Source organism: Xenopus tropicalis, chromosome 2, assembly GCF_000004195.4.
Source record: "Xenopus tropicalis strain Nigerian chromosome 2, UCB_Xtro_10.0, whole genome shotgun sequence".
Classification (NCBI taxonomy): domain Eukaryota; kingdom Metazoa; phylum Chordata; class Amphibia; order Anura; family Pipidae; genus Xenopus; species Xenopus tropicalis.
The window spans coordinates 39,210,225-39,222,949 of record NC_030678.2 but is presented as its reverse complement, the minus strand read 5'-3'; the positions used below and the strand labels follow the sequence as shown (position 1 = coordinate 39,222,949).

At 42.9% G+C, this 12,725-nt stretch overlaps 1 protein-coding gene across 2 annotated transcripts in view; it reads right to left on the bottom strand.

The window, feature by feature from the left end:
• The window catches only part of LOC101731565 (granulocyte-macrophage colony-stimulating factor receptor subunit alpha), a 66,337-nt gene that overhangs the window by 17,704 nt on the left and 35,908 nt on the right, over positions 1-12,725 (bottom strand). For both annotated transcript variants that reach the window (XM_018091468.2, XM_018091467.2), the window contains exons 4-9: positions 12,297-12,429; positions 7,885-8,002; positions 7,541-7,722; positions 3,409-3,551; positions 2,784-2,940; positions 564-651 (exon numbers count right to left, since the gene is read on the bottom strand). In XM_018091468.2, coding sequence (XP_017946957.2) covers positions 564-651; positions 2,784-2,940; positions 3,409-3,551; positions 7,541-7,722; positions 7,885-8,002; positions 12,297-12,429 — 821 coding nt within the window. The remainder of the gene's footprint in view (positions 1-563; positions 652-2,783; positions 2,941-3,408; positions 3,552-7,540; positions 7,723-7,884; positions 8,003-12,296; positions 12,430-12,725) is intronic.

Here is a 12,725-nt window from a genome sequence, read left to right as displayed (position 1 = left end):
GATGATATAAAGTCTAATTTACTTAGAATATCAGGTAATACAAGAGATTTCATGGCATTTTTTGTAAGAGGGCTAAAACCATTCAAAATGTATGGTTTAGATACAAAATAATTTCAAAGAGTGAATTAAAATGAAGCAGAATAGATCGCAGAATAGATAGAATAACATTCTGTGCTGGGCACTTGCCCATTTATATTTAGGCCCTTAATGTTCCTTATGCAGAAATGGGCAGATACACATACAGAGCAAATGATATGAATTTTGAAATTATAAAAGGAAAGGGGCTCTGCATAAGTACCACTGGACCACTCTATAATGTGGGTGAATGGTATGGTATATTATAATCCCATAGTAGTTATATGTACTGTAAACAGATAATGGGTTATGTACCTACAGTATATACACCATAAGGTAATTCCTTATATAACACTTGTTTTAATCAGTGTAAAATTACATATACTGTATGTCGTTGTGTAATATAAGGCTGACTAATGTTATTATTCTTCCACTTTGCTTAAACAATGTACTTAAAAGTACTACAAAGGGTAAAAACTGTGCCTTACCTGTGACAGACATATATTAGGGCTGTTACGGCAATGACCGTGCCTATTGCTAGAAGAATAAACAGGTGAGTGTGTGTGAGGGGGCCCGCTGCGGGAAAAGAACCAGAGAATAGATGAATAGCAAGTATGCACAATGTAAAATGTTTTGGTCACATTCCAAAGAGTAAATATTTTATAACATGCACTGCTCAAAAAAATAAAGGGAACACAAAAATAATCAATGGAAATCAAATTTATCAACCCATGGAGGTCTGGATTTGGAGTCACACTCAAAATTAAAGTGGAAATAAACACTATAGGCTGATCCAACTTTGATGTAATGTCCTTAAAACAAGTCAAAATGAGGCTCAGTGGTGTGTGTGGCCTCCACGTGCCTGTATGGCCTCCCTACAATGCCTGGGCATGCTCCTGATGAGGTGGCGGATAGTCTCCTGAGGGATCTCCTCCCAGACCTGGACTAAAGCATCCACCAACTCCTGGACAGTCTGTGGTGCAACGTGGTGTTGGTGAATGGAGTGCGACATGATGTCCCAGATGTGCTCAATAGGATTCAGGTCTGAAGAACGGGTGGGCCAGTCCATAGCATCAATGCCTTCGTCTTGCAGGACCTGCTGACACACTCCAGCCACATGAGGTCTAGCATTGTCTTGCATTAGGTGGAACCCAGGGCCAACCGCACCAGCATATGGTCACACAAGAGGTCTGAGGATCTCTCGGTACCTAATTGCAGTCAGGCTACCTCTGGCGAGCACATGGCGGCCCCCCAAAGAAATGCCACCCCACACCATTACTGACCCACTGCCAAACCGGTCATGCTGGAGGATGTTGCAGGCAGCAGAACGTTCTCCACAGGGTCTCCAGACTCTGTCACATCTGTCACATGTGCTCAGTGTGAACCTGCTTTCATCGGTCAAGCACAGGGCACCAGTGGCGAATTTGCCAATCTTGGTGTTCTCTGGCAAATGCCAAACGTCCTGCATGGTGTTGGGCTGTAAGCACAACCCCCACCTGTGGACATCGGGCCCTCATACCACCCTCATGGAGTCTGTTTCTGACCGTTTGAGCAGACACATGCACATTTGTGGCCCGCTGGAGGTCATTTTGCAGGGCTCTGGCAGTGCTCCTCCTCCTTGCACAAAGGCAGAGGTAGCGGTCCTGCTGCTGTGTTGTTGCCCTCCTACGGCCTCCTACACCTCGCCTATCTCCTGGTAGCGCCTCCATGCTCTGGACACTACACTGACAGACACAGCAAACCTTCTTGCCACAGCTCGCATTGATGTGCCATCCTTTATGAGCGGCACTACCTGAGCCATTTGCACAACAGCATGTGAAATTGATTGTCAATCCTTGTTGCTACCTAAGTGAACAGTTTGATTTCACAGAAGTGTGACTTGGAGTTACATTGTGTGTCCCTTTATTTTTTTGGGCAGTTTATAAAGTTTAATGTTACCAGTATCAACAGGATTGTCAATGGGATGTAAGCGCTTCAGAAAAACAACAATAGAACAACAGTCCTTCTAAAATAAGGTAAAATGAGTTCTTATCTGTTGCATGCTTGGAGACACTCATATTGTTTCCCACTAGAGTCAGTAGGAAGTACCTGCAGTGATTCTAACAGTTACATGCTCTTTACTTTACACAGAGTCCGATCTCACAGCCCTAAAATTTCAACGTTTTTCCCCCACTATTCTACAGCCTCCCAAATAACAGGGCTAGCCTGAAGGCATAGCAGGGTGATTTTTTAGTAACCCTGATATACAGTATGCAAAGAGTCACCAAAGCAATTAAAGCAAACCAAAGGGATTCCTAAACCCACAAAGTCTTAAACCCATTGTGACTCCCCCCTTTCAGGTGATAATTTTAATAAAGCACTTGCCTCATGTGACATACATAACATAATTGAAAAAATTTCCCTGGGTGCAAGTGCTAGAGTGCTCCCCTTAGAGCTCATCTAACAGGCAATTGCACCCTGCAGAAGGCAGCTCCTTATACCAGTACCAGGTAAAATGTAAGGTGCACCCAAGGCATGCCCCTCCTGCTCCATCTCAATGTGACAAGCAAGAGCGCTGAAGCAATGCTTGATGGAGAGTGGGAAGGCCCTTTATGCTCCATCTTGATGATGAGCAGGATGAAGCTCTTTCTGCTCTTGATGAAGCCTCAGACAGTGCACTTCTCCGTTCTACATAACTAAAACACTGTTTATCGGAAACAACTACTTACCAGAAGGAACAAATTTAGAGGTTTCACTCCATGTACTCCATTTTGTGTCTGAACATCCAAAGTTCCTTTTTGCTCTCACTTTTAGTTGAAATTGCTGGTTTGATGTGAATTCATGGACGGTAAAGTGTAATTTCTTATCTACATTGTAGGTTTTATCCTAAATGAAATAATTTGGGTTTAGACCATGACTGTCTTCAGTGGTGTTCCTTTGATGTGCTAGGGCACCCCAGTTCTTTGGGGGGTGGGGCTTGATCACAGTTTGCACATGTTGTTTGCACTTTGCACCGTAACTAATAGTGCTAAGTTTTTTTTAATACATGCAGGGCAAAAGCAATGTTTTGAGCCCTTGCAGCTCATTAAGGGAGCGCTGCCACATATGGGACTTCTGATTTAAGCCCAACATCTGTGTGGAGGGATGTGCGCTCATTGACATAGCAATCAAAGAAGGGAGAGCTCCCTGTATTTTTAAAAGAAACCTTTGCACTTTTCACCTTTCACATTTTAACTAGTCCAATAACTGTTCCAGATTATTATTATTTAATACTACTAGTATTGTTTGTATTAGACAAAAAAAAAATCACGAAAGTATTAACTGCATCACAGTGAAAAAAATATAATTTATTACCTGCATTTTTTCTTCCTTTAAGGTGATTTCATATTTAAAACAGTGGTCTGAATAATATGTGTGTGTTTCAGGCTTTTCCCACTTAATTTCAACACCATGAGTACTTGCATTTATAAGTATGTTTCTGGGAGGCATCAGTATTTCTGAAGACAATTGAATAAAGGTGGTTTACATTCAGCATCATTATCCTATTGTCACGAATAGTAAGAAGAATTTTTCTTTTGTGCTTATTTAAGTTTCAGAAACCCATACCAGGAAAAAGAATCGCTTGTTAAAACCTAGGCTTTCCCCAAAGGCGCCCCTCCGCTTTCCCAAACTGCACCGCTGGAAAACTCCAATACTGGCCATTTACCTACTTAATAAAAAGCAGAGTAGAGCTGCGGAGGTGGTGGGCACCAAGTTGTGCTGTTTGATGTACTTTTCTCAGTGATCTCACACCAAGAACATATGTAATTGGAGCAGATCTGAATCTAGTTCCCACTACACATGGGCCTGGTCAGTAATAGCAGAAAAGAGGGAATCGGGTGGAGTACGATGCACTCACCAATGGGCCAGATTCAAAGAGAATTATTTTATAGTTTATCATATGAAAACATTTAGATGAGATTGAATTTGAGGAGAAAACCCTTTCCCCTAATGCAGTTCCATAGACTTCAATAGAGTTTTCATATGATAAACAGTGAGATGGGTTTTTCTCACTGAATTGCATCTGGTTCTATAGGACAATATGGGGCCAAAAATCTGCCCCTATGCTGGCGTCGTCCTTTGCATTTATCTGCAGGCGATGAATCAACCCCTGTGGCATTAACCTTAGATACTTCCAAGGCTCGTTTTGTCGGTGCATTTGTTGTGTCTGTGTGTTTCTTGCTTTGTGTACTGTCATGTCTCCAGCACAGCTTCCATCATTTTTGCTGTTTATCGTGCTCATTAGCAGTGAACCCCCTCTGCATTCATTTTCTGTAACCTATGACCTCATGGAACCACCACACTTTCTGCCATGTGATGTTTGCAATGCTTTGTGGGAGTACAGACTCCATTTTATAGATCATGCTGTACAAGAAGCACACACTATCCATCTTCTCCCCATGGTAGCATCGCTGGTAAGCATTATGGTCATAAAAACTGGACTGAGCCACTATTAAAAAGCTGCCAGCTCCTCAGTGACACTGTGGCATATCATCAGATCCAGAAATGATGTGTATGTTGCAGTTGTTTTTGTGTTGGTGTATTTCCCATATACTCATTGTGCTTTATTTCATTTGTATTACAGTTTTACCACTTATTTCCACAATCACCCAGTAAAGTTCTACAGATTTAACCCTTTGTCTCTTTATTGGAGTGTGGGAAGGTTTAGCTGTATGCCAAGCTACACACTACCTCAGGGTAACACGTGGTGAGGACAGAACATGTACAATGCACCAAAGCAGGAAAGAACTGGCATATTGGTAGAAGAGAAAAATATGTGTAGGAGCTTGTAATAGCACTTAAGGGGGTGGTTCACCTTTAAGTTAACTTTTAGTATTTTATAGAATGGACAGTTCTCAACAACTCTTCATTTGGTCTTTATTACTTATCTTTTATAGTTTTCAATTTATGCGCCTCCTTCTTCTGACTCTTTACAGCTTTTATATGGGGGACCCCAGCAGCCAAAAAACTATTGCTCTGTGAGGCTACAATGTTATTGTTATTGTTACTTTTTACAACTTATTTTTCTATTCAGAGCCTTTCCTATTCATAAACCAGTCTCTCATTTAAACCACATCCTGGTTACTAAGGTAATATGGACCCTAGCAACCATATAGCTGCTGAAACTCATAACTGGAGAGCTGCTGAACAATTTTTATTAATGGGAGACGATCTGATGATCGCTGCTGCAAGTATGCCATTTACCAGTGCTGTCCAACTTCTGTGGTACCGAGGGCCGGAATTTTTCCGGCGTACATGGTGGAGGGCCGATAATGGAAGCCACTTTTGACCACTCCCCTTTGTTAAACCACACCCACTTGAAACCAAACCCATGTTATAACATGACCTTACCCATATTAATGGTGGTAGTACAGCAAAAACCTGCCATACTCAGCCTTCCCTACCCTGCTTGTGTGTGCCGTACTCTGCCTGCCCTACCCTGCCTGTGTGTGCCATAGTCTGCCTTCCCTACCCTGCCTGTGTGTGCCATACTCTGCCTGCCCTACCCTGCCTGTGTGTGCAATACTCTGCCTTCCCTACCCTGCCTGTATGTGCCATACTCTCCCTGCCCTACCCTGCCTGTGTGTGCCATACTCAGCCTGCCCTATGCTGCCTGTGTGTGCCATGCTCTGCCTGCCCTATGCTGCCTGCGTGTGTGCCGTACTCTGCCTGCCCTATGCTGCCTATGTGTGCCATATTCTGCCTTCCCTACCCTGCCTGTGTGTGCCATACTCTGCCTTCCCTACCTTGCCTGTGTGTGCCATACTCTGCCTTCCATACCCTGCCTGTGTGTGCCATACCCTGCCTTCCCTATCTGCTTGTGTGTACCATACTCTGCCTGCCCTACCCTGCCTGTGTGTGCCATACTCTGCCTGCCCTATGCTGCCTGTGTGTATGGCACACAAAGGCAGTATACAGTGAGACAATGCTGGCACTGCTCCTACAGTCTTCATAATAACTATATATTGAAAAAACTTTTTAATTGCAGTACCACCTCAGTATATGTTGTTTTTGTAGTGTGCAGGGTTTATTTGTGGGTTTCTGCTGCTCCTACAGTCTGAGGTGTGAACAGGTGAACAATGGGGGTGATTACAGCCTGAGCCTGAGGTATGAACACTGCAGGGAGTGAACAATGTATGCATAAGGTGTGAACAACACAGGGGATTAAATTTTTAAACAATACAGGGGTATTGCAGCCTAGATGTGAGGTGTCAACCATGCAGGGGGCCAGTTAATCCCAGAATTGATACCATTTAAAGCCTACACAAAGGTGTAACATAATGTGGTGCACACTAGATGTCGCTATAACATGATAATGCTTGATGCATTAAAGAATCTAACTTGTTGGTGAGGGTAGGTTCAGTAGCCATCTTAAAATGTGCAGCCTGGGAGTAATACAGATCCCTAACAGCAAGAGTGTGTCCTGTGTCTTTGTCAATAGTTAAACTCCACAGTCAGAAACACTACAAAAGGTATGCCATCAAAGCAGCCAGACAGGTGGGGGGCCACACAGAGGGGGTCGTGGGCCACATGCGGCCCGTGGGCTGCCAGTTGGACAGCACTGCCATATACATAAGAATGGCCAGAAAATGTTAGCAGGTAAAAGGGAGATTATGGAAAAAAAGACAAAGTAGAGTTTGCAATAAGTGATAAACACTTTTATAAAAGCAGCGGAAAGCTCTGCAACAATCTTTGAATATTTCCCACAAGACAATAGGAAGATATATAAAAAATAAGTGCAGCACCTTATCAGATAAAGCAAAGAAGGTTTCCCATCAGGGGCAGGCCAAGCTGTCTGGGCACTCTAGGGAACCCGGCCGGAGAAACCTTCTTTGTTTTATCTGGCCCGGATTTGTGGCCTAGGGCGGCAGAAACCTGGGGGTGGCATGCCGCCCCGCCGCACAAAGATCTAAAACTTTGTGTTCCCATACGGAGCAATGGGGACTTCTCCCCGCTGCTCCGTATGCAAGTTTGGCCTATGGCGCATGCGCGCTTGCACCCAGCGCACCCCCCCCCCCCCCGCTGTGCGACCGGGGGCGGCCTCGGGGTGGCAAATTTGTAAATCCGGCCCTGGCGGCAGGGGCAAGGTAGGGCGGACTAGGGGTAGGCAGGAGAGGTACCTGCCTAGTGCCCCATCATTGTTGCACCCTAGGCAGGTCGCTCTTCTGCCCACCCCTAGTTCCAGTTCTGTTTCTTGTGCTAAGTAAATCCACTTGTTCCCAAATCACTCATCTAGTAAAAACTAGACTTCCAGCAACTAAACTTAATATCCTTGTGCCTTCCAGGACTTAAGCATCTATGTGATCTAACATGTTTACAGAAAAAAATGCTTCAGACTTAATTATTTACTTATTTATAATAGATTATCAAGAAGGAATTTTTATATAAAAGAGAATTCAGAGAATATTTCACAATTATTTTTTAACATCACATTATTTATATTTACCGTTTTCAGACAAAGTGATCCACTGATCATAAAAAAGAATTGATGTTGTGTTGCTTGATCCTTCCACAAATAAATATGCTGGTAATTTATATTGAATCCGTAAAACCTTAAAAGAGCAGTGCATTTGTCTTGCTGCTAAATCAGTCTTATAGTCTTGACATTCCTCCCATGTATGTGATTGGCTACGAGGACAAGGAATCTCATTAAAAGATATAAATATATATATTTGTATATGTTTATATTATGTAATATATATGATAGAAAATCTAGCCATAATATAAATATATATATATGCATATCCAAAAATGTGCGTGTACATTTATTTATATATATGTGACACTTACTAGAGCCACAATGAATAAATTGTGTCTTTGGGAGCTTTTTTGCCAAAATCCCACAAGCAGTTCACAACAGTGCCATGCACAATGCAGCCAACATTTTCAGCAGATGTTTGGTTTTCTCCTAAGTGAATATATACAAATATTAGCTTGCAAATAACTGAATATTAGTAAGATAACCAAAAACCCAAGAACACATAATAAAGAGCCAGTAAAACACACAAGATAATTATTATAAGGCCAGCTGCAGAAAGGGTCCAAGCTCTCTGACGTGGGCCAGAAGAGACTTCTGTCACATATAACTTGCACATATAATAATAAGGCTATAAATATAATAATATGGCTCCCGCCACACAGGGCGTATTCTCGACCAGCGGATAAACGCAGGCTTACAATCCACCCCTACCCTTCAAAAAGCTTTTTGTTGTCATTGTGTAAGCCTGGGTGCTGGCACAAAAAGTGAATTTCAGCATATAACTGCAATCACAAGCGGTTACGAGCAACCCCAAGAGCCTTACGCTGATGCCACACGGGTATGATATCAACCTGCGGAAAAACAGAGGACTAGCGTCTGGGTGCAGGCACACAAACTCTCATATTTCAGCGCCAGTATCTTCCTGGTGTGCCTGCACCAAGCCAAACGCAATAGGGTTGATTCACTAAAGTGCGCTAATTTTTATTGCACACTTTTTTGCGTTAAAATTGGCGCGAAAAAAATGCGTGATTCGCTAAAGTATTACCACGTGCGTTAAGTCACATATCGCGTGTGTTAATTTACGCGCAACCGTATGCGTTAATTTTAACGCAACGCGGTAATTAGCGAATGAAAAGAATACTAACGCATGATTCACAAAAACACCTAAAGCGTTAAATTCGTTCATTAGCGCGCAAATGTGTACGTATTTTAGCGCCTAATTGGGGGAGGCATTGGGCAGAGCACATTTTTCACTTTTGAGTGTTTAAAAACAAAAATGGATTTTGCAATGGGGTTTTTGATCGATATGGAGGAGAAACAGCAAGTCCGCCAGCCTTCCAGAGTGATGCGGCCTCGCTTTTTTTGCGAAAGGGCCACTTTAGAGTGCTTAAGCGAGGATGAAGTGGTCAGGCGATACAGGCTCAATAGGGCAGCGATATCCAGCCTGTATGAGCTGCTTGAGCCTTCCCTGCAGCCACTGACTTGCAGAAGCTGTGCTGTCCCCGGAATGGTAAAACTGCTGTGCTCCCTGCACTTTTTGGCCACTGGAAGTTTCCAGAGGGTTGGGGAGGTTTATGGGGGGATGTCACAGCCCACCTTTTCATGGTGCCTTGGCCAGGTCCTGGACGCCATACACTTGGTGTCCGGGAATTTCATCTCGTTCCCCCAACATCGGAACAAGATGCTGGCTACCCGTGCTCTAGGTGGCTCATCACACCCATTCACAGGACGCGTTCACGGGCCAAGTGTGCTTTTAACGAAGTACATGGGAGAGCGCGGTCTGTGATTGAGCGGACATTTGGGGTCCTTAGAAGCCAGATCCGCTGCCTGGATAAATCAGGAGGCAGCCTTATGTACAGCCCCACTAAAGTTTCCAACATTGTTGCTGCGTGTGCTGTACTGCATCTGGCAAACCGGCATGGCTTACCAGGTGATGTGGCCGATTACCTGGAGGACCCCATACATACACAAGATCCTGTCCGAGGTGCGGATGCCAGAGGGAATGAAGTCTGGGGACAAATCATTAACAATTACTTTTCCTGTAAGTACCTACAATCTTTAATCCCATACACAAGAAATACCAAACAACTTATCCAAAAAAAGGTTTATTTACAGGGAACCCAATTCCAAAAGAAATGGTTTGAGCAGGTGATTCCCCCCACCCGCAACACAAATAGAAAAAACAGAAAGAAAGATTTACAAAAAACATAGGCCTAAGAAAAGATAGGTTCCACAGATCCCTAATGTGGCAGATTTATTTCCTTTTCCGAAGCTGCAGGAGCGGTAGCTGTGCTCTCACCACTAGCTCTACTGGTAGAGCATGTTGGCTCAGTTGCCTTTTGTGCCTTTTCTTGTAAGGCAATTTGTTGCTCTAGGAGCAAATTTTGGCTAGCCAACAATGCAAGTTTTTGCATTTTCAGTTCTAACCGCTCCTCTTGCAGGCTTAACATGGCAGCCTCGTGTTGTGCTTTCCGTGTCTCACTGGCCTGTTGTAGGCTTAACATGGCCGACTCGTGAAGCTTGCCGTGCCTGACTGGCATTGTAGGCGTTAGTGGCCACACACAAGTCGACATGCATGGTGTCCAATAGTTTTATTAAGGCTTTATGATGCCTTGTTAGGGATATGTGGAACCTATCTTTCTCAGGTTCCCGGGGGGCCACATTATCTCTTATGGCCTGGGTTAGGACCTCCTGCTGCTGCTGGGGAATGTTGGCCGGCTCCTCATCTGAGAACAAGGCCACATCGCTGCCACATACATGTGACCCTCTCTCACTTGTCTCCCCACTAAACCTATTCCCTTCAATTTCAGGATCACACCGTGGGGAGTGGAGCACAGACGAGGAGCGTCCACCTTTTGGAAAATACTTTATTTAATTTTTTGATATTATGTTCATGATGCCAGACAAACTTCATGGACAATAATGATTCCATGAATGGTCATTTTTTGGAAAACTTGACCAAGTTTATTTAGCAAAAACTATTTGTGGACATTGATTCATTCCAAATGAGGCAAAAAGGTAAAATCAAGTTGAAAAGATTGACTGTCCAAAAGTACAAGATGAACTGACTGCACCTAACCCAGGAAGACACACTTGTCCAATAACACACCTATCTTATTAGCAATACACTGCACTTCTGGAATTGAAACACCTGCAATATACACAGACACAATCCACTATTATGCCACTGCACAAGCCTAACACAAAACACAGGTCCAACCAAATTTGGTAACAAAAATACCTGGAATCGGAGCAGATGACAATTGTCTGCGTCTGCTCGTGCCAGGTTGTGGTAAGGATGAATCTGTTGGAGAAAACATTGTTTTACATTAATATTAAGCTTCTCTGCAAGAGTTAATACACTTGTATAATGTCATTACACCTACCTTGGCCAACATTCCTGTCCGCTCACACTCTCTGTGTGTAGAAAAGGCAGAAGCAGCTCCTCTTATATTGTAAAATACACTTTCTTTGCAGGGCCACCTCCAGTTCCAGATCTAAATAAAATATACAAATGGTTTTATTGTGTTGTCTCCAATAAGCAAGCCATACCAATGCAGTCACTTTTTGTTACTCATTGTTGCCCCAATCAATTCCCTTTACTTTCAAGTGTAACAATACTAAGGCATGCTCTGTCACAAAAACCATACTGAAATGCTGCAAGTTGCTGCTAAGTGGCCTCACTAACTCCCAGGGCTCTCCCTTATACTCTGTATTAAACAATGCTTAAACAATAATCCTCCTTGATAAAGGAGAGTACAGGGCATTAAGTATTTTGGAAAATAATTCTTAAATGACCCCCCCTATTTACTGGCCTAATTTGTTGTTGTACTCCACAGCTTTGAGGACATAAGTTGCGCACATAATAATAGGTGTGCCATACATACATTACATACAAGTAAAGTAAGTAGAAAAGAAGCCAAAAAGGATGGAAAGACAGTAAGCCAAAAGGAAAAGCCAGATGAGTAGAAAAGCAGATGAGCAAGTGTTAAATAGAAAGATGAATGTAAGATACTTACCTGTATCTGGAGTCCTCTGCCAGCTTTTTCTTCAGGACCCTCTTAATGACCTGGTGGCGCTTCTTGCAGTGTTGGACAGTGCGCAGACAGACCCCAACACTGTTAACATGGTCTGCTATGTCCCTCCAGGCCTTAGTTTTCAAATGCACAAAATGGCGCTAGTTATGTGCTACCGCATGTGTCAATTAGCGTGCGTTAATTAGCGCGCACACGAAAAGTAGCGCGCACACGTTAGTTACCGCGCGTTGCGTCTAATACCGCACGAAAATAGTCTTTGCGACTTAAATAACGCAAACAGCATCGTGTCTAAATTAACGCAAATCTACTTTTAGTGAATTGTGCGTTAAAACGCAAAAAATTATACGCGATAACATTTTCAACGCATGCTATAAATAGCGCACGTTTTAACGCACTTTAGTGAATCAACCCTCATGTTTCCAGATGCAGACAAAGAAGACAGTGCAGGGATTGATTTTTTCGCAGGCTGAGATTAGCCCTCTGTGGCATCAGCCTAAAGGTGGCCATACACGTTAAGATCCACTCACTTGGTGATGTCGGGCGAATCCAGGCTAATATGAAGAATGCAGCAATTAGTTTTAATCAGTTTACTACCAGCAGAGTTGTGGTATGGTACAGCAATGACAGCAGCTGTATTTCATTTAGGTATATTTGTCACTATGTATATTTTTGTCATCAGTATTTACCTTCAGGATAGAATGTTGTCCATTTAATATTTTCAGTTTCTTTATTGTTTGCTTTAATTTTCACAGATACTCCTTCGTGTAAGTTTAGAAATACAAAGTCACCAATTAAGAATTCAGTGGAGCAGTTGTTTATCTGAAGATATACAACAGGTACATATTAAGTAAAAAGAAAACTCAATTCCAGCATTTATATCTGTTAATAGATTTGGGGGCTCATTTATGTCCACAAGTGCAGTTGTGTAATTGTGTATACGTGAGCCCTCTTTTTTCACACACTTGCCATTAAACTGTGGGTGAGATTTTCACAGACATCTGTGCAGCATAGAACAGCTGTTTCTTTGAATGGGTAGACTGGATTACCACATTGGTTATCCTGGAGTTCTTTCGTTCTTTTGGGGGCAATTCATCAATATATATCTTTTAATGCTA